A 25,534-nucleotide genomic window follows, 5' to 3' on the forward strand; every position below is an offset into this window, starting at 1 on the left:
GTACACCTCATGCCAAAGCACACACGTGCACCAGGAAGGCTGTGCGGTGCTGGGACTGTCAGAGCCATGCCCCCCCAAGGGAGCACTGCAGGCACAGCATGTTGATTTTAGTCTGGTTTCCAAATAAACCAGGTGCATGCACCACCCTGCTCACCTCTGCCTTTGCCCATCCCACCCTCTGTGATTTCATCCCCACGTTTACAGAGCCGTTCCCACTGAGAATCCTTCCACTGAGTGCCAGCAGCTCAGCCCTTACAAGACATCAGAGACTCCCCTGTCTATCGGCTTGCAGCACACTTCACCTGCATCCTCATCCCGTCGCCACCCAATTTCCTTCCAGAATCCCACAGCCACTCGACACGACAGCCCACAGGGACGCCGTACGCCCGGATCCCTCACAATCCGTGTGGCTGTGCCCCCTGGCAGCATCCCACCCACCACATCGCTGCTTTGCTCCGGTAACCCGGTGACATCAGTGCAGCTTCCTGCCTGCCGGCAGCACCCGCCCCAGGCCCCACAGCCCCGTGCCGTGGGGCAGCGAGCCCCAGGGCCCCGCTTGTGCCCTGCAGCATGGAGTCGGTGGCTCTGTACAACTTCCAGACGACGGAGAAGGATGAGCTGCCCTTCCAGAAAGGGGACACTCTGAAGGTACAGGGGGACAGAGGTTGGGGAGGGACGGTGTTTGTACATGGAGTGCTTTTGTTGCAGTTGTTTGTCACCTGTTTGGGGCTTTCTGTGGAGGAGAAGTTGTTGTTTTTGATGAGTTTGGGGTGCAGAGCAGCATCACAACAGTGGAAGGTACCAGCTGTCCATGCCACGGGACACATCCCCGGTGAGGTCCTGGCTGGGGCATGGCACGAGGCCTCCCTGGCCATTGGGGCATCAGTAGCACCATGCTTTTCTCTGGGGCTGAAACCTGTTTTTCCCCTGCTCCACAGCTACAGGAACCCATCGGTAGGACCATGAGCCCAAACCCCTATCTGGGCACAACATTCAGAAAGGACTCAGCTGCCACCTTGGCACCCCCAAAGCCTCAGGGAGCCTCAAAACACCCCCAGGACCCACAGCCCTGCACTGGGGTCACGGGCACCCTGCCCCACTGCTTGCTCCTCTCCGTGGGGCTGATACATTCTGTGGCACCCCACCAGCAACTTGGGGGGACCGAGGGCACGGGGAGCCATGCACAGCCCCGGCTCTGTCTCCCCGGCGTGTTTTCCCCGCAGCCCCGGGGTTTCAGATCCTGTTTGTACAGCTGTGCAGCAGCCCCAGGGCCCTTGCGTGGGAGGCTGGAAACTGGTGTTATGCGGAAATGGGTGTCACAGCCCTCCTGCTCTCAGCGGGACCGTCCTCCTACGCTGCCACTGCCCCAGGGGATGCTGCCACTGGCTGCAGCCAGGCCCCCTGTGGGTATGGGTTTTACCACTTTCCTTGGCTGGGGGCTCAGGGGGATGCTGGGAACCTCCGTGGTGAGCCAATCCTCAACATGGAGTGAGCAGTGAAATGTGCTGCCTTCACCAGAACCCATTTCCCCAGATTCTGTGGGTAGTTGGGACGGCTACACAGGGGCAGTGGAGGGCCATGGGGATGGCGGCCGGGCTGACGCTTCCCTGCTATTCTCCTGCCCCAGATACTCAACATGGAAGATGACCAGAACTGGTACAAGGCTGAGCTGTATGGCTGCGAGGGCTTTGTGCCCAAAAACTACATCAAAGTCAAACCCCACCCGTAAGTACCAGCCCTGCCCCATGGTGTCCCCTGCCAGCACCAGGCAGTGACCCAACCCTGTGTCCTGGTGCCCAAACAGCTGCTGAAAGCCCTGAACATGGGGAAACTGAGGCACAGAGTGTCAGGGTGACAATGCCAGGCACTGCCAGGTCCTTCTGCCATTGCCACTGAAGGCAGTGGGAGGCAGAAGGGAACCCACATATCCTGGGCACACAGAAATTCATCCCTGCACCATGTTGCCTACTATATAAATGATAATTTATAGGGAACAACAAAGAATTATGGGATTACAGTTGCATTAGACACAATCCCATTAGTGTGTTATTAAAGCCTGGCATAATCCATCCTCAGTTTGAAGCTGTGTTTTATGTACCATCATCCCCGGCTAAATCACATTTTAATGCCATAGCAAAATCTGCTTGGGGCTGTGGCTGTGGGGTGCTGGGGCAGAGCTTCTTTGGCTCAGCTTTGTGCTAAAGCTGGGGTTGGGCATAACCACAGTAGGTTCAGCAGGTAGCAGAGGGTCTCCCCGATGCTCGGTGTTCGTAAAGTTGTGGTATTTGCACTGGCAGTGACCTCATTTTGGTGCCTCCATCCCCACACATTGGGTTTCCTGCTCTGCGCCAAGCACCCATGGGCTGTTTCCATATTGGGCTGCGAGTCACGGGGGGGAAGCAGGGGACGAGGCACCGTGCTGGCGAACAGGATGCGGTCACGGCTGCTGGTGATGCTGCACAAACACCTTTGCAGGAGACTGTGCTTGCAGGGCCAGCGCAGCGCGCAGCAGGCACTCACCTTGAGATCACATCAAAGGGGCAAAACGCTGGGGGTGGGTTCAGGCCCGACGGGGACCCCGCTCCCACGGGGTTCCTCTCGGTGTCTCCGTCCCGCGGGGTGGGGACGTGGCGCGGGGTGCGTGGGGCTGAGCGGTGCCCCTGGCAGGTGGTACGCGGGGAGGATCTCTCGGCACGTGGCGGAGGAGCTGCTCCTCAAGCGCAGATACGTGGGAGCCTTCCTGATCCGTGAGAGCGAGAGCGCGCCGGGGGAGTTCTCCATCTCCGTCAAGTGAGTGCAGCCCAGGGGACACGTTTCCGTGAGCATTCCTGAAGACCAGCTCTACAGCATCCTGGTGCCCCGGGGCCGATGGTTTCGGCATCAGAGCCAGGGCTGTGTGAAGGTGTGCCAATAGGCAGAACCTCCCCCAGGGCTCTCGCCCCATTGCTGCCCCCTCCCCGCCCAGAGCCAGCATGCGGGAGCCGGCCCCAGGCCAGCCAGGCACTTTCTCACATTGCTAATCTCTAATTAAGCATTTAAGGAGGTTCTTGCCCATAATGAAAGGGAGCAACCTCTGCCCTGAGTCACCAGCAGGGCCACATCCCTGCCCCTTCCCCGGGGCCCTGGAGGCAGTGGGGACATGCAACAGACCCATGGCCCCACTGTGCCACCACCAGGAGCACACCAAGGTGGGAAGCCAGCTTGCTCTGCTCTCCTGGGTCTGGGGGGATCCTGTGGCTCGCTGGCACCCAAACCTACAGCCCATAGTTCTCCTACCTGCCCTTTGTGGGTGTATAGATCCCAGTGCCACCGTCACCTCTGGCTGGCTAGAGTAGGATCCTGGCTTCACATGCAGTGCTGGAAAGGATTTGAGATCCATCAGTAACATCCATCTATGCTCTGTCTGCAGCTACGGGCAGCATGTCCAGCACTTCAAGGTGCTCCGTGAGCGCAATGGCAAATATTTCCTCTGGGAGGAGAAGTTCAACTCCCTCAATGAGCTGGTGGACTTCTACAGGACCACCACCATCGCCAAGAAGCAGCAGATCTTCCTTCGGGATGACGAACAGAGCCCAGAGGTAACCATGGGAGCATGGGATGGCATCAAGAAGGGCTCCCTCCTGCACCCCAGGATCTTCCTTGCCCTTGGGGGACCCACAGATTTCCCCAGACAGGATTTCCTTTGTTCCTAGCCCCACTGCATGGGTCTTTGCAGTGTCCCCACCACCCACTGCAGAGCTGCTGGGGAATACAGGATCCTCTCCCTACTCTTGACACCTCTGCTTTGGGTTTCCCTGCAGGTGAAGAGACCCAAATTCGTGCAAGCCCAATTCGACTTCTCTGCTCATGACAGCTCCCAGCTGCCCTTCTACCGCGGGGACATCATTGAGGTGCTGGACTGCCCCGACCCCAACTGGTGGCAGGGAAAGATCTATGGACGCATTGGCTTCTTCCCCCGCAATTACGTCCACCCCATCCGCAAATGAGCTGCCCCATGCCCCCCCCCCCCCCATCCCCACACTTTCCCCATGGGCTGCAGATGCCATCTGTGGATGCTGTGCAGAGCCTGCCCCACTGCCAGCACCAACAAATACCCATATGTGAAGAAGCAGACAGCTGTGTGACGTTGAGAGGTATCCAAACTTCTGTGGGGTCATGATGGGTGGCAGCTCCTGGCCAGAACTCCTCCAGCCCCAGCTCCAGGAAGGCTGCAGTCAGCTGGGACATGGCTGGGCTCAGGGATGCTTTGGAGCAGTGCTGGGGTATGGGTTGCTGGAAGGGCTGCTCAGGAGGAATTCAGTCCTGCTGGTGCCATTTGTAGCTGCAAATTGTGGCTTTTTTGGTTGGTTTTTTTTTATTATTTTTTCTAGAGTTACTAAAGTGTGTTGGGATTAAACTTTCCTGTGTGGCTGCAGCATTTCCACCCATGCCATGGCCTTCATGGGGCTGTGCTTCACCTGCTCTGCCCCCCTCAGCCTCCCCCGTGCCCACCCCAAAGGCTCACAGTCCCCCAGGACACAGTCAGATCTGCAGCCCCGAGAACACACAGCTCATTGCACCAATGGCTTTAAGCTTCCACTATCCCTAACGACCAAAAATAATCACCTAAATCCCCATTTCTCCACCTATTCCTCTCTTCCTAGGGGCTGACAGGGGGCTAGGCAAAGTAAGCATAGCAGAAAATATTGATACACAGCAGGACAATGGCGTTGATGCTGCAGACCCGGGTCCAGAAAGGGGACTCAGTGGTGTCTCTCAGGGCTGGGAGTCCTTCAGTTGCCTGCTGGCTACTCAGGGCAACTGAGCAGGAGCCTGGCAGAGACAAACAGTGATTGTGGAGACAGGAGACCATGGGGAAACCGAGGCACTGGGCATCCGTGCTGCAGGGATGATACATGCAGGCAAAGAACCAGGGATACCCCTGTGCTGGGCACCACTCACCATCCGGGCATCTCTGTGACGTGCCATCCATGAAGTGCTGGGGAGGCTCCTGGGAAAGGCTCCACCAGGTGTGATTCCGCAGCTGGAAATGGGATGAGATTCAGTAGAAAAACACCCTCCACAGGGACTCCCCTTTGGCTGAGCTCAGGGTGCACCTCAGGAGACAGCGATGTCTCCAAACAAGCAGCTACGGGGCGCAGGGCCCAGGGTGCCCACGTGTTCTGCTCACCCTGTCTGAGGGTGGTGGGGGAGTCATCAGGCTGCCCCCCACCACGACAGCCCCCGTGATGGCACACAGCAGAGCAGCGAAGTGCAGGTAGTGCAGGTCAGCCAGCAGCCAGGGCCGCCTGTCGGGGACCCCGCAGTGGGGTGTGGGGTGTGCCAGCTCCAGCCCCATCCTGGCCAGCCCCAGCACCAGCCCTGCCATCAGGCCCCAGAAGGCTCCCTGCAAAGCAAACGGCAGAAGGGGGCAGCTGGAAGGGGACGGCCACGCCAGCAGGAGACAAACCCCACAGAGGGGACCACCCCCCTTGGACAGTCCATGAAGAGGGATGGGCAGCCCCAGGGTCTTGGCATAGCACTGTGAACCCCGACCAGCCCAAACCCATCCCCAGTGGCACTCACTCCCAGGGGATGCCCCCTGCCAGCCCCGCCATGCTTGGTGGCCACGTGTGGCAGCACCTGCATCCTCCTTCTTCTCCTCCTCCTCCTCCTCCTCCCCCCATCCAGCCACAAGAAACACCACCCTGGGGCTTTTGCGTGTTCCTTTTGCATATCCACATGGCCAGTGGGCACGGTGGGCATGGGCCAGCAGTTGAGTGATTTTAGAGGTCTTTTCCAATTTGAATGATTCTACATTTCCTCTCCCACCTCTCCAGCGCTCCATCCTCATTCCTCCCTCTTGACCTCACCCGAAATCCAGTGGGCAGGGCTTTGTTTCTGTCCTCACCTGCTCGTTAGCACGGGGCCAGAAGACCCCCAGGATGAAGACAGCAGTGACAGGAGGAGCCAGGTAGCTGGTGACAGCCTGGATGTAGATGTAGAGCTGCCCGCCGCCGGAGCTCTGCAGGATGGGGATCCACACCACGCTGAGGGCCACCAGCAGCACCGTCACCACCCTGTGAGCAGCAGTGCATGGTGACACCGTCCCACCTGCGCTGCACGGCACTGTGCTGACCCATGGCACAGGCTGGGGCCCAGCAATGCTGCAGGTGGGCATTACCCTGAGGGCAGCAGGAGGATGCCCAGCGCAGGGACACCCCCGGGGCTGGGCAGGATGTTTCTGCCCTGTGTGGTTTCTCACCTGTCGCAGTAGCAGACATCACGATGTGCAGTCTGGGCTCAGTTCAGACATGCCTGGGGCTGAGGTTGTTTCATGTCACCACGCTCTTGGAGCCCTCCCCAGCTAACTCCCTCCCTGCCCACCGGCTGCAGCCAGAGAAGGGTATCGCCACCTGGGCACGATCCCATCGGGGCTGACCCCAAGCCATGGCTCTGAGCCTTGCACATCCCCTAGGCTCTTATGGAAATGTCATCTCAAAGGCAGAGCCACAACCTGCAGTCCCCGTCTCACCAAACCTGCACAAGGTGCAGTAATTACAGCAGTGCCAGCTCCATCCTGGAGCACTGGGGGCTGCTGATTGGCACCTTGTGGGGAAACACTATGAAAAGCCCCAGGTGCAAATTTTGGCTCTGCAGTTGATGCTCTCATCACCTTCACACCCTTGAGATGTCCCCAGGTGTCCCCATCCTCACCCCGATCCCAAAACAGGAAGCATTGCCAAACCCCAGATCCCAGAAGCACAGAGCTGTCAGCTCAGCAGCGATGGAGGCAGCCAGGAGCTGGTACCCAGTGCAGGGGAGCGGCTCAGCACTGCCATATTTATAGCTCAGTGCTGCGTGTTGACAGCGGGCAGCTTCACAGAATTACCCCAATCTCCATCTGCTCATTTCGAAAAGCAGAAGTACTTTAAAAAGAGAAAAAGCAAGCAAGAAAGAAAAAGCCATGAAAGCACCTCCCCAGGCACAGCCGCCCTCTGGTGCCGCCTGCCTGGTTCTATGGAAAGAGGAAGCACAAAGTGCGTGCCCTGACACATGGGGCAGGAGAAAAACCCCCCAGTGGGGGTGGCCCTATGGCACTGCTGATGCTGGGAGGGCATAGGACAGGTGTGGGACGTGGGGCTGGCACAGAGTGAAAAACACCAGTGGGGATTTCCAGTGGGGTGACACTGCCATGGTGTGAGGAGAAATCCCCAGATCCAGGGAATCAGGAGCACTTCCCACCCCCTCGAGCAGCACCACATGGGGGGATGCTCCGGCCCTCCGCCTGCCACAGGCAGCACTGGGACCCTACAGAGAGACCCTCTGAGCTCAACATTAGCCTTGGGAATGGGCAGCACTACCCCACGCCCCTAAGACACCCGTGGGAGCAGGGTGAAGGTTTCCCATCAGGATCCCAATACTCTTGCCCTGTACCTACAGCACGAGTGTGTGTTCTGGAGATGCTCCAGACAAGGGCAAGCAAACCCCTCACTCACAGAACTGAATGGAGCACAGCCCACGTGCAGGTGCCGTAGGGAGAGGTTGGGGGTGGGAACCATCCTATGTCCCCACGCTGGTCCTTACAGCTCCACCAGCACTTCTTCCTTCCTGTGACTTTCCTCCTATGCTATGCACCCAGCTATCTCCTCAGTACCCATGGAAAGCTATTGCCAAGCTTCTCTGGAAGCGTGGGTGCTGTTTATAGATGTGCCCATCCCAGTGTTGTTGTTTAGCCTGGGAAAACAGTTGAAGAAACATGGAGCAATCCCGAGCCCCCCTGTGGTGACGCATGTCACCTCCATCCCTGTCCCCACGTGCCACCCCACAGCTGCTGACTCAGCACAGCCATAGGGCTGTACACGTTGCCCCCCTGCACTACTTTATCACCTGTAATCAATTGCAGCAGCAATTCCTGCCCCAGGCAGGCAAAGACCCATCCACCACCCTCCCAAAAGCACTCCTGTATTATTATAGCCATTTTTCTAGGCACAGCATCCAGTTCCTGCACCTATCTGGACGGCAGTGCTGCTGCAGATAGATCAACACCCATCATCTTCCCACCCCCAGCAACAGAGGGTGCCAAAAATCACCCTCCTGCAATCACCCAGACCAGCAGGGCCGGCAGAACTTCCTTGCAGCCTCAGCCCAGCCCAGCCGGAGCCCTGACCCAGATTTCCTCCCTGTCATTGTCCCTATAGCACAGCACCGTGCGGAGCCATGCTCCAGAGCTGAGTGTGCCGCCCCAGGCGCAGCACAGCACCACAGCACCAGACTGGGGGCCAGCACTCACCACCCCTGAGGCACACACTGGGGCTGTGCCACCCTCTGCCCCATAGCGACGTGGGGCAGCAGCCCAGCCCACTCCCTTGAGCTTGTTTGGAGGGCACAGCTCAGCCCCTCCAAAACGCTTCATGAGGCCCCATCTTCATTTCCAGCGCTTTCATCCATAAAACACTCCAAGGGTTTTGTTTTCTTTCTGCAACCACAGCACTTTGCAGCTGGGCTGAGCTCCAAAGGAGATCATAGAGGGCTGGCCTGGCCCTGTCAGTCTCCAAAAACCCTCGTTGTCCCCAAAACACTCGCTTCCTACCTGCCCACCATGAGCAGCTCGCGCTCACTGGCCCTTGGCCTCATCCTCCTCCAGATGTCCATGGTGAAGAGAGTACTGCTGCTGTTGAAGATGGAGGTGAGGGAGGACATGAGCGCAGCCATCATCACTGCAATCATCAGACCCCGCAGCCCTGGGGAGGAGATGGTCAGGCTGTGGCTGAGGACAGCAGGATGGGTGTCCCCCAACGTCCCAGAGGAAACACATCCTGCTCTGCACGTCCACAGGTTGGGTTTTGGGAATGTCCCCAGTGTCCTAGAGGAAACACATCCCAATCTGTGTTTTGTCCATAGGTTGGGATTTGTAGACACCTAGCAGCCTCATAGGACAACCCACAGCCCCCAGTCTCACTTCTGGGGGTCACTGGGGAGGGGGCTGCACGGCCCAAAGCTCCCTAAACAACCCTGTGATGGCCAAGCCAGGACACCAACAGTCACCAATACAGCAGGACCCAGCTGCAAACAGCACAGCCTTACCGCTGGGCATCAGCTCCACCACCAGCTTGGGGTAGGCGATGTTGGAGCAGCCCACTGCAGCCCCACACACACGGGTGCACTCCTCGGGGTCCACGCAGGCCACAGCATCTGGGGGACAGAGGCAGGGGAAGGTCCTGGAGTGAGTCTGCATCCTCCAGCATCACCCAACCTCCCCATGCGCCATCCCTGGGTTGGATCTCACATCTCAAAGCCCTGACCACCCTAAATCCCACAACAGGCCCCCAGGGTGACCCCAGAGCCCTGCTGGGACCTGGGGGGAAATGATTTTGTACACCACTGGGGCCATCACCTCTGCACCCACTGCTCCCCACGATGCACCTGGCAGCACTTTAGGACAGTCAACGCCCAATTACTTATGCGTCTCGATGGGTGCTGAGCCCTTTTTTATTGTTAGGCTCATAAAATATTGAAATGGATGGAAATTAATGGCAAGTATAAATATTTATGTCCAGGGTGGCTCTCATCTTGGCATCCTCACCCCGAGCACCTGGGGTGCTCAGGACCGGCGTGGGCACCCTTATGCACAGCTGGAGACATAGGGAGGGCAAGAAATGATGCAGCACAAAGGATTTCCCATAGGGTATGTGCACTCCTTCTGTCCCCACTGTTCTTCTTTGGAGTGCAGACTCCACAGTCCCCACCATGCACCGGAATGTGCACCAAAAGCCCTGCAAAAGGAGAAGGACCTGGATTCCCTTGGCTTTACAACACCTAGCATAGCACAAAGCAGGCTGGGCACAGCAGGAGTGGGGCTGGCAGCTGCCTTTCCACCTTTCCCTGGGGGTAAGAGACAGCGCCAGGGCTCTGAGTAACGCTGCCATCACAGCTCTGTGCCTCAGTTTCCCCTTCTCCAAAGCACCACGTTGTGCGTGGCTCCATGCAAATACCCACAGACCTGTAAGGCTGGAGGATGCTCCCGAGGGCACAGCAGTGTCTGGGTGCTGCACCCCAACTGAACACCCCTTGGTGCACCCCAGCAGAACTCGGGCAGCAGAGCCCAGCAGAGCCCAGCGTCACACCCTGCTGCAACATTAGGCCTTCAGTTGGAGATGGGAAATTAATTAGGAGCTTGTAATTAATGCTTCCCACTGTGGCCAGGAGAAGCCTGGTGCAGGCTGTAGGGCTGCGGTGGTGCTGGGGATGGCGAAGCTGGGATATGGAATGGCTCTGCCTGGCCAAGGGAATGGGGACATGGGGACAGTGGGGACTGATGCGTTCAGCCACAGTGACCCCTCCCTGCAAGTGGCAGACAGTTGAAGTCTGCTGGCTCTTTTCCTGCAGGGGGGAAAGCAGAGGAGCAAGCTGGCATGCAGAAAAAATATACCAAGTGTGCACCCAAATAACAAAATCATCTACCCCTGAGCTCAGCGCAGTGCTGTCAGTAAAGAGGGATTTAAAGAAGAGAGGAGGAAGAGCACAGCTACAGCATTGAGCCCCAATGGCAGCTGTCACAGCACGGCCCCAATGCGACACTGTTTTCCTCTTCCATCAGTTCCACCATGCAATAAATCCTAATCACACACACCCCTCCAAAGAGGCTGCAGATCTCCTTGCGCAGTGACCACCACACGAGCACAGGACATCACCGAGTGACTCAGGTTGGAAAAGACCCCCCAGATCCCCACCCCACCGTGCCCACTGCCCACAGCCCTCAGTGCCACATCTCCACAGTCTGGAGCACCTCCAGGGACGGTGACCCCAACACTCCCTGGGCAGCAGTGCCAGTGCCTGACCGCTCTCTGGGAGAAGAAATTGTTGCTAGCATCCATCCTGAGCCTCCTCCAGGAGGAGCAGAGAGAGGACAAGGAGATAAATCCCTGCAAGGACAAAGGGAGACGCAAGATTGGTGCCCAGCACCCTGCACGCCTTGCTCCAATGCAAGGCTCTTTGCTGCTTTGCCCTGAGGATGGTGACTCAAGCAAGGCTCTCATTTACACGGCCGCAGATCCAGACCAACTGCACCCAAGCGGCTCAGCGAGACGCAGCCCGTGGCGTTTTCCTTTCTGACATCTGATCCCAATTCACGAAATTCTTGGCCCAAAAGCTCCGCGATCGCCGCCTGGCCAAAGCAGGGGGGGATTTTTAATCCACCTCCCAGTTCATATCACACTCTGCCAGCGCAGTGCCGAGTCCCAGCCGCAAACCCCGCACCCAGCAGAGCCCTGCCCGCAGTTCCGACCCTCTCCCAGCAGCGCGGGGGCTGCTACATGCGGTGCAGGAGGGCTCAAACACGGGGCACAGCCACTTCTTTCTCCAAAAACAGCGCCATCCCAGCAGGCACAAAAAGTAAGAGGGGATTTCAGGGCAGAGCTGATTTTTTGGAGGAGCGCTCGGGGTCCCAGCGAGCAGCGCAGGCTGAAAGAGTTAATGGCCGAGCCGAGCTGGGAATGTGCAGGCAGCATGTGACCGCAGGTGGGGCAGGGCGGAGCGATGAATCACTCCTTTGCTTTTCCTCTTTTCACTTCTTGCTGTTACCTGTCCGACCCGGCACAGCGTGCGGGCGGCAGCCGGGAGTCACTCGCGGAGATGCCGAAGAGTTCGGCGCAGACGTCGGGCACCGAACGCACCGCCGAGCCGCTGCCCAACCGGGACCCGGCCGATGTTTGGGCCCAGAAACTCCGCTTCGAGCGCACTTTGTGAAGCTGTTCCATTTCCTTTGTTTCTTTTCCTTTTTTTCCTTTTGGTTTGCTTTCTCGCTGTGCTGAAAGAGAGGAGAATGAGCGCAGTGCGCAGCCGGAGGTAGAGGAGGCCGTGTGTGTGTGCGCACGGGGCCGAGCTCTGCCCTGCCCGCAGCAGGAACCCAGATCCTCCTCCCCGCACAGCCCGGCGTGGCAGGAGCCGGCCGAGCAGGGAGCCGCGTCCCCGGCTGCACACTGAACCGGGGTGGGCAAAGCAAAACTGATCGCCTTCGTAAAGACTGGGGAGGAATTGATTCAGTATTTACTGCCGGAGAAGTTCCCTTGGCGGAGGGACGCGGCGTGTGCCGTCGCCATGGCTTTCTCCCAGGTGCAGTGCCTGGATGACAGCCACGTCAACTGGAGGTCCAGCGAGTCCAAGCCCGAGTTCTTCTACAGTGAGGAGCAGCGCCTGGCCCTGGAGGCCTTGGCCGCCCGTGGCCCCGATGCCTTCTACGAGGTCCTGAAGAAGGAGAACATCCGGGACTTCCTCTCCGAGCTGGAGCTCAAGAAGATCCTGGACACTCTGGAGACGTATGACCCCGGCTCCGAGTACATCCCGCGCCACGGCAGCAGCACGGCGGGGAGCGAAGGCGACCGCAACAGCCAAGGGGACGAGCAGGACGTGGCCCCGTCCCTGGAGTACTGGCCGCAGAGGTCCGACCGCTCCATCCCGCAGCTGGACCTCGGCTGGCCCGAGACCATCGCCTACCGCGGGGTGACCCGCGCCACTGTCTACATGCAGCCGCCCATCGAGGGCCAGGCTCACATCAAGGAGGTGGTGCGGAAGATGATCTGCCAGGCTCAGAAGGTGAGGCGCCGCCGGTGGGCTGGGGGTGGCTGCAGGATGTCCCAACCGGGATGGATCCCAGAGTCCTGCTCAGGCGGGTGGTCCCTGTCCTCTGCTCAGGCCAAGGCATCGGGGTTGGGTATTTGGGTTTTTCCGTATTCTTTCAGAATAACCAATATTCAGTTATCGGTTTTTGCTGAAGACGGTGCTGTTGGCCTGGTCTAAAGCCCTCTGGGAGCAACATGGCCCTTTCTGTGGCCGTGTCGCTCATCTCAGAGTCTCCACGGGGAAGAAAAATTGGTCCCGACTGCCCCATGGTCACAGAGCACAGTGCAACTGCGTGCAGCAGCATGCTGGAACTAGAGGAGCCAAACTCTGCCCTGGGACAAAGTGGCAAAGCCTCCGGTCTTGCACTGGTGTAGGAATCAAGTCCAGCTGCAGAGTGGCACATTGCTCTGTGTCAGCCCTATCCTGGCTGTAGGAGAAAAGCATTAGGAGAAGCGCTGCAGGCTTGGGTTGAGGCTTGTCTTCCTCATGGCAGCAAACCAGGACAGAGATTTGGGGCAGATGAACAATAGGGTCAGGCTGATGTCATGGGCAGGAGGACAATGGAAGGAGGACATGGTGGCAAGCCTTAAAGACCACCAGCAATGGTGGACAGAAGCCACTGGAACTCCCAGTGACCCAGCCCTGGCAGGGAAGCAGAGTGGGGCCGGTGCCCATTAGTTTCGTGATGATGGTGGTTGAACCTTAAAGAAATTCAGTTCAGAGAGAGCAGCACCCAACACCGGGGGTGTTCCAGCAGGAAAATGGGCAGACCCCAGGAGACAGGCTGAGATGCTTTAGGTGGCATGGATCCCAGCAAGCCCAGCACTGGGCACTCACAGAAGTCAAGGTGCTCTGTCCTTACCAGCATTATTTTCCTGCCATAGGGCATTGTGGTGAGCCATGTCCTTATGGCACGATAGGGCAGGGCTAGAGCCTGAGCCTCACACGTGGGACGGAGGATGAGGAGACCTCTCCCATCACAAACAATGTCTCATCTTTGGCTCTTTCCAGTTGCCTCTGCCCCAGCTCTGCAGCTCCTGCCCGGCTCTGCTTGCTCATTGCTTCCCCTACGCCGGCAGCACCTTGTGAGTCACCCATCCCTGAGTCAGGGCCGGCACCATCCCAACCTCCTCTGGCTGCATCTCCACGCTGCAGGGATGCAATTCCCTGTGAGTGGGGCCGGGGAGGAAGAAGGGGGGGAGTTGGCAGGGTGGGGAAGCAAAGAAGGAGCTAATTGGGGTTCAGCAGATGTGCTCCTCCAGCCCTTCAGTGGAACCCCATTTAGAACCCCACAGATGAACCCACAATCACGCTGCTGAGCCCAGGTGGCTGCCCCAGAGGATGATCAGAGATGTTGTCATACACCGACGCACGGGCTGTGAACACAGCAGGGAGAGCAAAGGCCATCCAGCTGAGCAAGGCCCCTTGCATGGTGAGGTTGAGCCCACGGATGTGCATGAATAAAGCCAAGTGCTGCCGCGTTCAGGGCTTTGCTCTGCCAAGAGGCAAATCCGGGCGAGCTGAAGCAGGGCTGCACACGATCTGCTCCTCACTGTGGGAAGGAAGGGGGGAGCAGGCAGGCGGGATCCCAACAGCACGGCCGCGCTCTACTGGCACATCCCCAGTTCTGTGGCCAAGGATGCAGCACAGCGCTGGGCATCCCGGCACACCACGTCCCCATGGCCATTGCCCCTAATGCTGTCCTCTGGGCTGCTCAGCTCACGGCACTGTTGGGGAGGAAGGGCAGCCTCCTCTCTTCTTCCTCACTGCATCTCAGCTCTCTCTGACCTGAAATGGGGCTGAACGCACCTCAGCACAGAGCCACCGGAGACACCACGAGCCTGACCTCTCCGCGCTGAGGTTCCCAGTTGGGATCGCGGTGCTTTAATTGCCCTCTGCAACTTCCAGCAAAGGTTGGGAGGCCCTATTAATTACTGTTTACAAAACCTTCTGCTGTTCCTGGATGAAAGGTTCGACGAGAGAGAGCAATTATTGGTGTTCCTTGTCCCATCTCTCCCTCTTCCCAACACGCTTCCTCTAATTGTGCGTTGGTGCCTGCCTAATTTATTGAGTGCCCACATGGTGCGCCCCAAAAGTTATTATCTGATGATTCAGAGTGACTTAAGAAAGAGCTGCAATTTCCTCTATAAAGCACGATCCTGCAGTCTGGGCACTCATCACAGCGGCTCAGAAGGATCCAACATCGCCTGCCCTGTGCCCGAGGAGATGCAGTGCTCAGTGTTGGCATCTCCGCTGTGTCCCACAGATCTCAGCAACTCTGGAAGCCCAGGAAGAAAAGTAAAGAGAAGGATCACCCAATGGGCACGGGGAGCATCCAGCATTAGATCCAAGTCCCATATCTTCTCCTGCCTCTGGATGAATGGCAAAGGGATAGGCGAGCTTCCCATCGCGACGCAGCAGCAAAGGGCTTTGGTGACATCACTGTCCCCTGTCTGTATCTCAGCCATGCACCATTCTGTCTGCAGTGCCTCATCCACAGTGGGAAAACTCCCCAAACAGGGGCCAGCCCCTGCTAAGCACACTGCCAAGCGCTGTCCCACACTGCAGCAAAGGGCCTTTTCACCTTTCCTTCCCCTTCAAAGCACTTTTCCCATTAGAACCCCCAGTGCGGAGTCGTCACTCTGCCCACAGCGCCGGTTTTGCCAGAAAGTCCTGCAATTACCATTTGCTGGTGACTGCCATCAGCCCCGATTTGCAAGCATGCCACAGATAGAATGAGGCACGCAGGGACGTGACCAGAGCCACAGAGAGTACCGATGTCTGTGATGGAGCTCATCTGCCACCAAGCCCATCCCAAACCCCCAGTGCAGCATCACCTGCTTTTCAGTTTCCTCACTGATATGGGGAGGACTTTTCTTTTCATGGTGAAGCACGTCAGGAGGCGCCTGGGGAGGATAGATGTGAAAGCAGGAAGGTGTCCACAGGATGAAGGCTGGCAGAACTGCGAGGTCCCCTCTTGGTTCCACAGCACCAAAATGCCCGAGTGCAGTGGGTGGCACGGGATGGGGAGGGGACACACAGCTTTGCTCCTTGTGCAGCCGCCTGCTGAAGAGGAAGGGAAGAGCCAGCAGAGTCCTAATGTATGATTCCCTTCATAATTAGAGCTCTCCACCTCCTGTGGCACTAATTAAAAGGCAGTGCAGTGCTCAGAGTGGCCCAGGCTGGACGTGCTCAGCTGTGCAAGCACCCAGCATTCTCTGGTCCCTTCTGTCCCGTGTCACCCTGCAGTGTGCCCTGAGATGGGGGCTCTGGAGTCCCCCAGCATGGCACGATGATACACCAGCGCCCCAATGCATCTCTAATGGCTGTGCCCACCTTGTGCAGGAGGAGGAGGCAGACGTGGCTGCAGGGCCATTGCCCCATCCTTTGCTGCCTTGCAGTGCCACGGCCAATACACCTCCTGGAAAACAAAACCTGTGGGTGTGGGGTGACCTTTGGTGCCGCTCCCAGTGCCAGATGGTGCATCTTTCCATCATGTGCAGGATATACCTCAGCCACAGTGGCAAACGTCCCAGGTACAAAGGCAGCTTTGTGACAGCAACAAAGCCATTGTCACTGCACAGGGACGCAAGCGCTGCCATCCCAGCTCTCTGCATTTGCACAGCACAGGTGTTGTATATCGTGCCAGGTGCTGTTACCAGTGAGGAGTGGACTCATCTCTCTCCTCCTCTCTGCAGGTCATCGCTGTGGTCATGGACATGTTCACTGATGTTGACATCTTCAAAGACCTCCTGGATGCGGGCTTCAAGAGGAAAGTGGGTGTCTACATCATTTTGGATGAGACCAACGTGAAGCATTTCCTCCAAATGTGCGAGAGAGCGCAAATGCACACCGGGCACCTGAAGGTAAGGACAGTCCTCAATCTTAGCAGCAAAGCTGGGCTCTGCTGCTCCATTTGAGTGGGATGTGGCCACGGGACATGAGACAAATGGCTCCCCTGCCTCCAGCCATAGCCTGCTTGGCCAAAAGGCAGTGGGGAAACTGGCCTCATTCCTTCTGAAAGTGCTGTGAGAGCTCCTGAAAGGCCAGGAGCAATTCTTTTCCCATGCTACAGTCCCAGAGCAGTGTTAGAGGAGTTAGGTCCATCTGTCCTGTAGCTGATGCCTACATCTAGGATGGAGAAGAGCAGGTGGAAGATAAGACCATGGATCTCCACATGGCAGAGCAGAATGGAGGGAGGCTCTGAGCCATCCCTGTCCTACTGCCACTGCTGTGGTGCTCTGTGCAGGCAGGGGATATTGCAAAGCACACAAGTGAATCACTGAATCATTAAGGTTGAAAAATCCCTCTCAGATCCCCAAGCTCAACCCCAACCCATCATACTATGCCCATAACCATGTCCCTCACCTCCAAGCATGGTGACCCCACCACTTCCCTGGCAGCAGTGCAGTTTCTGACCACTCTTTTGGAGGAGAAATTGTTCCTAATATCCAACCTGAACCTCTCCATGAAGGAGCTGGAGAGGAGAGAAATCCCTGCATGGTGCATGAGTCCATTTGGGTGTAGGAAAACAGAACGATATAAGCAATGCCTTGCAGTTCAGGGTTCTTCCCCTTGGCCTTAAGTGCCCAAATCTGCACTCTAGAAGCAGGACAGGGCTGATAGAGCACATTGCAGCTGGAGGCACGCGACTCAGCTTTGTGCAGATTCCCCCTGTACAGACTGTGCCTCGGTGAGATAAGCAGAGCAAGCAGAGAGCACTTTGCACACAATGCAGGAGGTTGGGGTTACTATTTAACCCAGCCCTAAAGGTAACACTGCTTGTTACCCATTTTACCTCACAGCAAACCAGAGCGTGGCCCCACACTCTGTGCATGAGAGCACAACCCAACACCACACTCCAAGAGGGGCGAGGGACAGGAAGGGGCAGAGGAGCACGTCCCCCAGTGCTGGGTGGCAGTGGGACACTGGTCAATACCTGTGTTCTCAACACTGCAGCACCCCACAGTTTCACTTTTGGGCCGCAGACTCCACTCCCAGTCTCCACGCCTGCAGCCCAGTACATGGGCGATGCTCTCCACCTGACGTCACCTGGCTGTGCTGTGCCAAGCAGCTTCGCCTGGACATGCTCCCTTCAAATTTGCTTACGGTGAGGGCAGAGAGCGAGCTGAGCAGGAACACGTTCCAGCCACGTCACGGCACTGCCAACAGGAGGGAGGTTGGTGCACAGCCGTGATGCTGTGCCAGCTCTGGGGACCTGCGCCCTACAGGAGGGACACTGCAGTGGCACTCACAGTGCACCCAGCCAGCCAGGTCTTACACCTTCCCCATCCAATGAGTCCAAAAGCTCTGTGTAATTGCTGCTCAGGACAATTAAACCAGCTGAGCTTCCCTATGCTGTTACTCGCAGCCTGGAGAGGGCTCTGCTCCCAGACCAGAAAAGCCAGCGCTGACGCACGCCACGCTCTCAGGCATTGGCTGCCTGCTGGCAGGACTGGAAAAGCAGGAGAGCATCTGCAGAGCTCGGCAAAAGTCTGGAAGTGGTGATTTGCCACATATTGCTTGTCACAAGCAATTTGCCGGGATGGTATTCAGCAAGGCAGGAGGCAGTGAGGAAACTAGGGCAGTGGCTGGGAGCTGCTGTGTAAGCCAGGAGATGCTAACGAAACGAACGTCGTTATCTCGGTGCCTTCTGTGCTGTGCAATTAGTGAGGTGGCTTGGGCAAGGCTGTCCTGCGTTGAGCAAGGGTGAGTGCTTGGGGTGTGATTCAGCCCCGCTCAGAGCTGCTCTATGGCTCGGCAGCCAGGCACACGCTCATTCCACGCTCATTTTGGAAGAGATAAAATAAACAGATCTTACCCAACTGCGGCAAGGGGAAGGCCAAGGCAGCCGGCAGCCTGCTGCCAGGAGCTTTGTTTCCCTGGGTGTTACCCAAGAAAAATGCAGGCTGTTTCTTGCCTTTGTGTACAGATTGGGCTGAGAGTGAGAGGGCAGCACCGTGAAGATGCTAGGCATGGGGACATCACTCTGGTGTGACCCTCCCGTACCCATCCCCACACCAACCATAGAATTCATTGAACCATTCAGGTTGGAAAAGACCTCCAAAATCCTCAAGCACGACCCCACCGCATCCCACCATGCCCTCTGATCACATCCCTCATCACCACATCTCCACAGCTCTGGGACACCTCCAGGGACGGTGACCCCACCACTCCCTGGGCAGCAGTGCCAGTGCCTGACCGCTCTTTGGGAGAATAAATTGTTCCTAGCATCCCACCTGAGCCTCTCCCGACTCAATGTAAAGCCATCACCTTTGGTCCTATCACTGTTACCTGGGACAAGAAGCTGGTCCCCAACTTAATACAATCTCCTTTCAGACTGAACAATACCAGGTTCAGTCCTATGCTCACAGTGGTTCAAAGACCACCTGCAGCCAGGCACCAGAGTCTCAGCACTAGGCAAAACTGCCAAAGCTCCAAAAAATAAAAATAAAAATCAAATGCACAAAAAATACCCAAACTTCTCCAGACAGCACATAAAACTTGCCAAAATAAATAAAGAAATGAAGGGCATGACCTAACAATGACACAGTGCTTTTAGCAAGAGCATTACCACCATCCCAGCAGAACAGGAGGAATGAGAGTGCTCTCATACATACAAAAGTACTTTATCCCCATCCAAGGGTGTCCTCTCTATTAGACCTGGACCCATGTCCTCACAGCTCCTTTCCCAATGGTGCCCCACTGCTTTTGCTCATCCACTCTTAATACCAAGGTGAGATGCTTGGATTTAGAAGCAGAGCAGACCCAAGGGAAGACCACTGACATTGGACCTGCATGCACTGCGCTGAGGTCAGCACTGTTGCCTAGAAAAACACCAGTACATCTCCCAGGAGGTAGGAGGAGAAGAATCGCCAGCTGCATGGTGCCCTTCACACAGATCATAGGAGATGGAAGGTGTTTGGCAGCATGGTCACGCAGTGTTTACCCGTGGCTGTGGGCAGAGTGAGTTCAAGAGGTAGAAAACACTGTTGGAGACCATGGGGAAAGCAGGAAATTCTTGGCGCCAGGTCTCTGGTTCACTGCGCAGCCCTGGGCAAGTTATTTTATCTCCTCATCGCTGAGGTCTCCTGCAAGCAGACTCCGAGGAGCGCTGCCCACTGCTCGGTGGGGTTGGGAAACAACCACAGGGCTCTGAACGTCAGCTCTTCATGGCTCGGCGTGGGGCTGGAGCGAGCTCCAAGTGGGGCAGAGGCACAGCAGGGAGGTGGCAGTGTGAGGACATCAGTCCTGGTCTCAGCATTGCCTACTCACAGCTCCTTGCCTTTGCTTTGCAGAACCTCCGTGTCCGCAGCACAGGGGGCACAGAGTTCTTCACGCGCTCAGCAACCAAGTTCAAAGGGGCTTTGGCCCAGAAGTTCATGTTTGTGGATGGAGATCGGGCCATGTGTGGATCCTACAGGTAACAGCCGTGTCCCCTCTCACCTGCCCCGTAGAGCTGATGTCAAAGAACCCACGTGGTCCCTGTCCCAGCCTTGCTCCCCAGCTCCTAACTTAAAGGACCACATCACAAGGGAAGCCTAAGTTTATCCTAAGGCCACCCCATGGCCAGGACTGGGGCAGTGGTGGGACACAATGACATCAATGCACAACACCGTGCACTGGGAACAGCAGGAGTTCTGAGGCCCAGCCAGCCCCAGCTCTACGCTGACCTCAGATTTTCCTGTTAGACATTTACAACCCCAAGTTGTAAACCCCAATTGTTTTCCAATTTGTCCAAATGAAAGTTAGTTTTGGCTGAAAGAGTTGGTGTTTTCAGCTCTAAAAGACACGTTTCATAAATATGAAAAATAGAACATTTCCTATATTCTGGCCACAACAAAAAACAGACTTGTAAACAAGTCCCTGTCCTTAACTAACCTAAACTGAGAAAGGAGAAGCAGCCAACACTAAAATGAAAAACTAGCTTGCCCGCACTAAAAAAAATTGTGTTTTTATTCAAATTCCTGACTTCGAGCCTTCATTCCCATTTGGGGTTAGAGCTTCTTATTAATCCCATCATTGTTAATTTTTATAGCAAGATCGTGTCCTCACTAGCACTGTTAACCCCCCCGGGAAAAGCCAGGGTTGGCAAGAGGTGCGTTGTGTACCAGCAAGCGCTCAGCTTCCAACACCTTTCCATTCCAGCTTCACCTGGTCTGCAGCAAGGACGGATCGGAATGTCATCACAGTGCTCTCAGGTCAAGTGGTGGAGGCGTTTGACAAGCAGTTCCAGGAGCTGTACCTCATGTCCAAGGGGGTGAGCCTCAAATCCATCTCCATGGGCGTGGAGCCCGAACCCGAGCCTGTAACACTGCCCTCCGTTGTGCCGGTGACCCCTGCCAACGCCATGGTGAAGAAGCTAATCAACCCCAAATACGCCCTGGTGAAGGCTAAGAGTGCAGACCAGATCAGCAAGACTTCATCCGAGAACCAGGACAAAACACAGAAGGGGGAAAACAAAGGCAAAGGGCTGCACGAGGGCGCAGCGGGAGACAGGCACGGCGAGGCGGCAGACCTCTCCCTGCTCATCCACCCCGGCCTCCTGAACCTGGAGAAAGCCAACATGTTTGACTACCTGCCCACCTGGGTTGAGCCCGACCCGGAGCCTGGGAGCGAAGTCTTGGGCTACATCAATATCATTGACCCCAAGATAAAGAACGTGAAGCTCTCACAAATGAACCGCATCAAAGTCTGCGACGTCTCCCAGGCCAGCGCCCAGCACCGGCAGATGCTGAAGAACAGGGAGCTGGAAGCCAAGAAGATCTCAACTCAAGAGCCACCTCTGCTGTCCCCCTGCCAGAGGCAGACCCCGCAGGTCCTCACAGAAGCTCCTGTGGCACTGGCCACCAGCCCCATTGAAGGCAGTGGCTGGGTGACAAAGCCAGTGGGAACATCAGCCGCTCAACCACTGAGCCACCACTTGAAGCCACCTGAGGAGACACCTGAGGAAGCCAAGCCCCCAGTTCCAAAGCCAAGGACTGTCCCTGTTGGCGGCCTTGCAACCAAAGCCACCACACCGTGTGACAGCCACAGTGCCCCAGGGGGTGACGTGCAGCCACCGCTGGTTGACCATGTGGATGCGAGACAGGAACCAAAGGAGAACCCCAGCAGAGCTTCACCGGACAGCTGCCACCTCCCAGTGGCGGGGCCACAGGAGGACAAGGGGCCTCCTTGTGCCCACAATGGGCTGGGAGAGGAGGAGGAGGAGGAGGAGGAGGAGTATATCACTCTCAGTGACCAGGAGAGCTGCTCCAGCAGCTCTGCTGACCACAGCTACCGCCGCTCCAACGCCTCCTCCATTTCGGATGAGTACTTTGAGGTGAGGGAACGCTACGGGCCGCTGCGGCGAACCAACTCGGATGTCACTCACAATGGGGAGTTTGTGCCCATCCAGAGGAAGCTCAGTGACCCCCACATCAGTCGAGGAACTTTCCTCAGCCCCCTGGGGAGCCTCCCATCCCTCAAGCACGTCCGCGTGGAGGACATGGCCAAGAGGAGGAGCAACGCTGTGGAGATCAGGTGTGTGCTGCCCCACACCATCTTGGATGGCAACGGCTCCTACCCCACCAGTGCCACACAGGTAGGCCATCGTGAGCTTCACCACATTACATATCCTAGTCTAGCCTCAGTTCATTGGGTCACAGAATCATAAGATCATTAAAATTTAAAAAAACACTAAGATCATCAAATCCAGCTGTCAGTCCACCCCCACCATGCCCACCAAAGCACGTGCCTAAATAGAATCACCGAACCATTAAGGTTAGAAAAGACCTCTCAGATCACCAAACCCAACCCACCTCACCATGCCCACTAACCACGTCTCTTAAGTGTCACATATCCACAGTTCTGGAACACCTCTAGGGACGGTGAGTCCACCGCTTCCCTGGTTAGTGCATTTTTCTTATATCCAATCTAAATCTCCCCTTTTATCAGCACAGCAGTTGCAGGAGGTGCTGGTGCCCAGGGGGATGGTGGCCATGCCATAGCTAGCCAGGAGCGCACAGGGAAGGGCTGGATAAAAGGAAGGCTTTCTAGAATTAAAGAGCAACACGTGGCACAGGGCTGTGCCCAGAGCTCTATCCCATCACCCAACAGCAGTGGCACCGCTCTGTGCGACAGACACTATACATGCAGGCGTGTCCCTCCCTGCCTTGTTTTCTAGCTCCTTACGCTTTGATTAGCATCAAAGCAAAGCGCACGGACACATAATGAGGTGGAGCAGCACAGCAGGGCTGGCAGCTGCCGCAGGCAAGCAATGCCGTCAGCAGCACCCACAGAGCCAGGGTTCCATGAAGCAGGCAGGAGGTCACTGCTGCTCATGTCACTGATGCCACCGGGGGCAACCCCAGCTGAGCTGCCAGGTCCATCTAATCTGTGCTTACAGGGAATTGAGGGTATTAGTCCAGAGTCCGCCCGCTGCTCCCTGCCCAGGGCTTTGCTCCAGCATTTGAGCCCTCACTGCGCTGCTCAAAGCGCTCAGGCACCTTCATGTTCCTGCAATAACTTGTCCAGGCCTTTTTGTGAGAGATAATTGAGGTGCTGCCAGAACCAGGAAAGCCAATGCTCAGCTGATGGAAACGTGCAGGGAATCGTTTCTCTTATGCGTAATAACAATAAACAGAGCCATCCCTGGTTAGCTCTGCAGAAACCTCTCATCTGAGGTTGGAGAGCAGCAACAGCACGATGAGGATGGCCCACCCATGGGCCCCAGCAAGGCCTTTTCTTGGCAATTCTGCAGTTTTCCACAGCTGCCTATTGCTGTTTGTCCTCCCATCTTGAACAGTGTAGGTATCTCCCACCATCAACGCCACCACACGTTTTTATTTTGGGTCCCTTCACTCTCGCACCCAATCTAAGGGGTTTCTGCTCGGTGCCCGGCCAAACGCCTGCCCTTACCTGGGAACAGAGCCCTGCTGATCATGCCTGGCATGATGATGACAAACAGGGGCAGCATCTTCAGGTAGCTGGCCAGGATGGAGCCGGCCTTGGCATGGCTCAGGCTCCTTGCAGAGAGTGACCGCTGCACAATGACCTGCAGAGAGCCAGGGACATGGCTGAGTCACCAAGATGTCCCCCCCGGTGTCAGCCTCCCCTCTGCTGACTGCATCCCCAGCATCCCAAATGCTGGTGCTGTTGGGTGTAGGACCTCACCCTAAAGCCACGTACACATATGTCCACAGTGCAGGTTGGGTTTCTCTCCAGTTCACTGAGTGGTTTGGGTTATGCCCTTGCAGCAGGCAGCGGGACCCCTGGGGGCCCACAACCACTCTGAGCCCCATCCCATAGGGACCTGCACTTCCGCACACCGGTTGACCCACAAGCCTAAATCAGGGGGAGAGTTTTTGTTCAGAGGGTGAGCAGCACAGCAGCACAGTGAAAACATTTGGGCACAGGATTGCACCAAGCAGCTGATGGTGTTTTCCATGAGGACTATGAGTATGTAGCATCCTTGTGACAATCACAGATCATATTTTGCTCTTTTTCTGCTCTTTAACAAACAGGGCACGCACATCTACCGCTATCGGCCCAGGAACCTCACAGGCAGGGAGCAAGGCAAGGAGCCCTCCTGCTCCCCACCGTGCGAGAAACCCCCTGGGGCCAGCAAGCACCGAAGGGACAGCACCGAGCCCAAAAAGACCGTTGCAGGCAGCCAGCCCTACTGGCAGGGCAAAGCCTTCAGCCCCGGCAAGCCGAGGGCAGCAAGCAAAGCCCTGAGCTCCCTGCCCGAGAGCCAGAAGGCAGCCGAGGAGTTGAGGACACCGCTCGGCATCCCACTCTCCAAACTGTCCCAGTCCAAGCACCTTAAGAACAAAGTCATGGCAGCTCCAGGTGCTACCGACTCCAAGAAGAAGCCCCCTGAACCCACCAGCCAGAAGGAGCAGTAGGGGTGGATGCAGGCGGGTGGACTGCAGGCGATGCTCTGCCATGCGGAGCAGGGGAATCTTGTTTACATTTACCTGGTCAGTGCACCAGTACCACGTGGCCATGATGGACAGCCCAAACGTCATCCCTGTCCAGGGTAGATCTCCAGAGATTGGGTCTCGGAAGAGGTGCATGGCATCCGCTCTGGGCAGGTGGCAGGTCGTGTTGGGAACGATCTTGGACGGCACGGCTTTTAGATAGGCCTCTTCCAGGTTGGAGTAACCTCCGATCGCATTAAAAGCTGGAAGGCACCGTTGGGGGAGGCTGGTTGGAGGCTGTCTGGTTGCCTCCAGGATCAGTCAGAAAAACACTTGAGAACTCGTTACTGAGAGCTGCTGCCCCCTCGTTGGCCCCCTTCCCACAGAGGGAGGCTCACGCGCGTGATTATATTTTATTTTAGTTATTTAAGAGACTCTTCTATCACCATTTTGCACAGCATGTCCCATTGCAGCCTGCCCTCCCTCGGGAGGGTGACCCACGTCTGGGACAAAAGGGACCAACGCCTCTTTTGACTTCGTACTGTAAAAGCAAGCTGTTATTAAAGCTCCCTGCTCCTAGAGTATGGGAAACACACCTAGAACCATTAAAATTGAAGATTAGGTACCTTTGACTTGACTCACTGTAGCCCAAGGTGCCTCGGTGCAGGTATCCACCCAACACAGAAGCGTTTTCTACCCCTGTGAGCGTTCTCCTTGCACAGCCCCATCCTTAATGAGCCTCCAGCCAAAATTCCCAACAAAACGCCCCTCTTCACTGTGCTTTTCCCAGGAATTGGGATCCTCCTCCCGAGCCCTGCTGTGGGTGACGTGCCATGAGCAAGCTCCAGCACGTGCAGCTCCAAGCCCTGCACAGCTGCCTTGGATCCCATCCTGCCCAGACAGCCCCGGGCTCTGCCTCAGCCCCAACACCTCCCTGTTCCAGAGGGGCTCAGGATGAACCCTCCTTGCAGCTGCTCCATGCCAATGGCAGAATTTGGGAGTCGTGGGGAATCAGCAGCACCATTTTCAGT

General features: G+C 56.7%; 3 protein-coding genes across 8 annotated transcripts in view; 2 read left to right on the top strand and 1 right to left on the bottom strand.

The window, feature by feature from the left end:
• The first annotated feature begins 247 nt into the window (after nt 1-247).
• On the top strand, nt 248-4,396 carry LOC125700749 (GRB2 related adaptor protein). The gene is made up of 5 exons (XM_048961873.1): nt 248-648; nt 1,628-1,725; nt 2,668-2,790; nt 3,410-3,578; nt 3,801-4,396. Exons 1-5 carry the CDS (start codon nt 571-573, stop codon nt 3,984-3,986), a joined length of 654 nt encoding a protein of 217 aa, XP_048817830.1. The 5' UTR covers nt 248-570; the 3' UTR covers nt 3,987-4,396.
• Nucleotides 4,397-4,511: 115 nt separating this feature from the next.
• SLC5A10 (solute carrier family 5 member 10) overlaps nt 4,512-25,534 on the bottom strand; it is a 29,149-nt gene continuing 8,126 nt past the window's right edge. For 5 of the 6 annotated variants that reach the window (XM_048961870.1, XM_048961867.1, XM_048961872.1 and 2 more), the window contains 7 exons: nt 24,561-24,766; nt 23,500-23,635; nt 9,067-9,174; nt 8,573-8,723; nt 5,891-6,059; nt 5,171-5,386; nt 4,512-5,023 (listed from right to left, as the gene is read on the bottom strand). In XM_048961870.1, the coding sequence (XP_048817827.1) occupies nt 4,658-5,023; nt 5,171-5,386; nt 5,891-6,059; nt 8,573-8,723; nt 9,067-9,174; nt 23,500-23,635; nt 24,561-24,766 (1,352 nt within the window). In that variant the 3' untranslated portion in view covers nt 4,512-4,657. The remainder of the gene's footprint in view (nt 5,024-5,170; nt 5,387-5,890; nt 6,060-8,572; nt 8,724-9,066; nt 9,175-23,499; nt 23,636-24,560; nt 24,767-25,534) is intronic. The other variant, XM_048961871.1, reaches the window with a different exon arrangement.
• FAM83G (family with sequence similarity 83 member G) lies at nt 10,136-24,606 on the top strand. Its single transcript, XM_048961866.1, has 5 exons — nt 10,136-12,573; nt 16,299-16,466; nt 19,899-20,023; nt 20,749-22,183; nt 24,105-24,606. Exons 1-5 carry the CDS (start codon nt 12,079-12,081, stop codon nt 24,486-24,488), a joined length of 2,607 nt encoding a protein of 868 aa, XP_048817823.1. The 5' UTR covers nt 10,136-12,078; the 3' UTR covers nt 24,489-24,606.

This window comes from Lagopus muta, chromosome 15 (assembly GCF_023343835.1).
Source record: "Lagopus muta isolate bLagMut1 chromosome 15, bLagMut1 primary, whole genome shotgun sequence".
NCBI classification, from domain to species: domain Eukaryota; kingdom Metazoa; phylum Chordata; class Aves; order Galliformes; family Phasianidae; genus Lagopus; species Lagopus muta.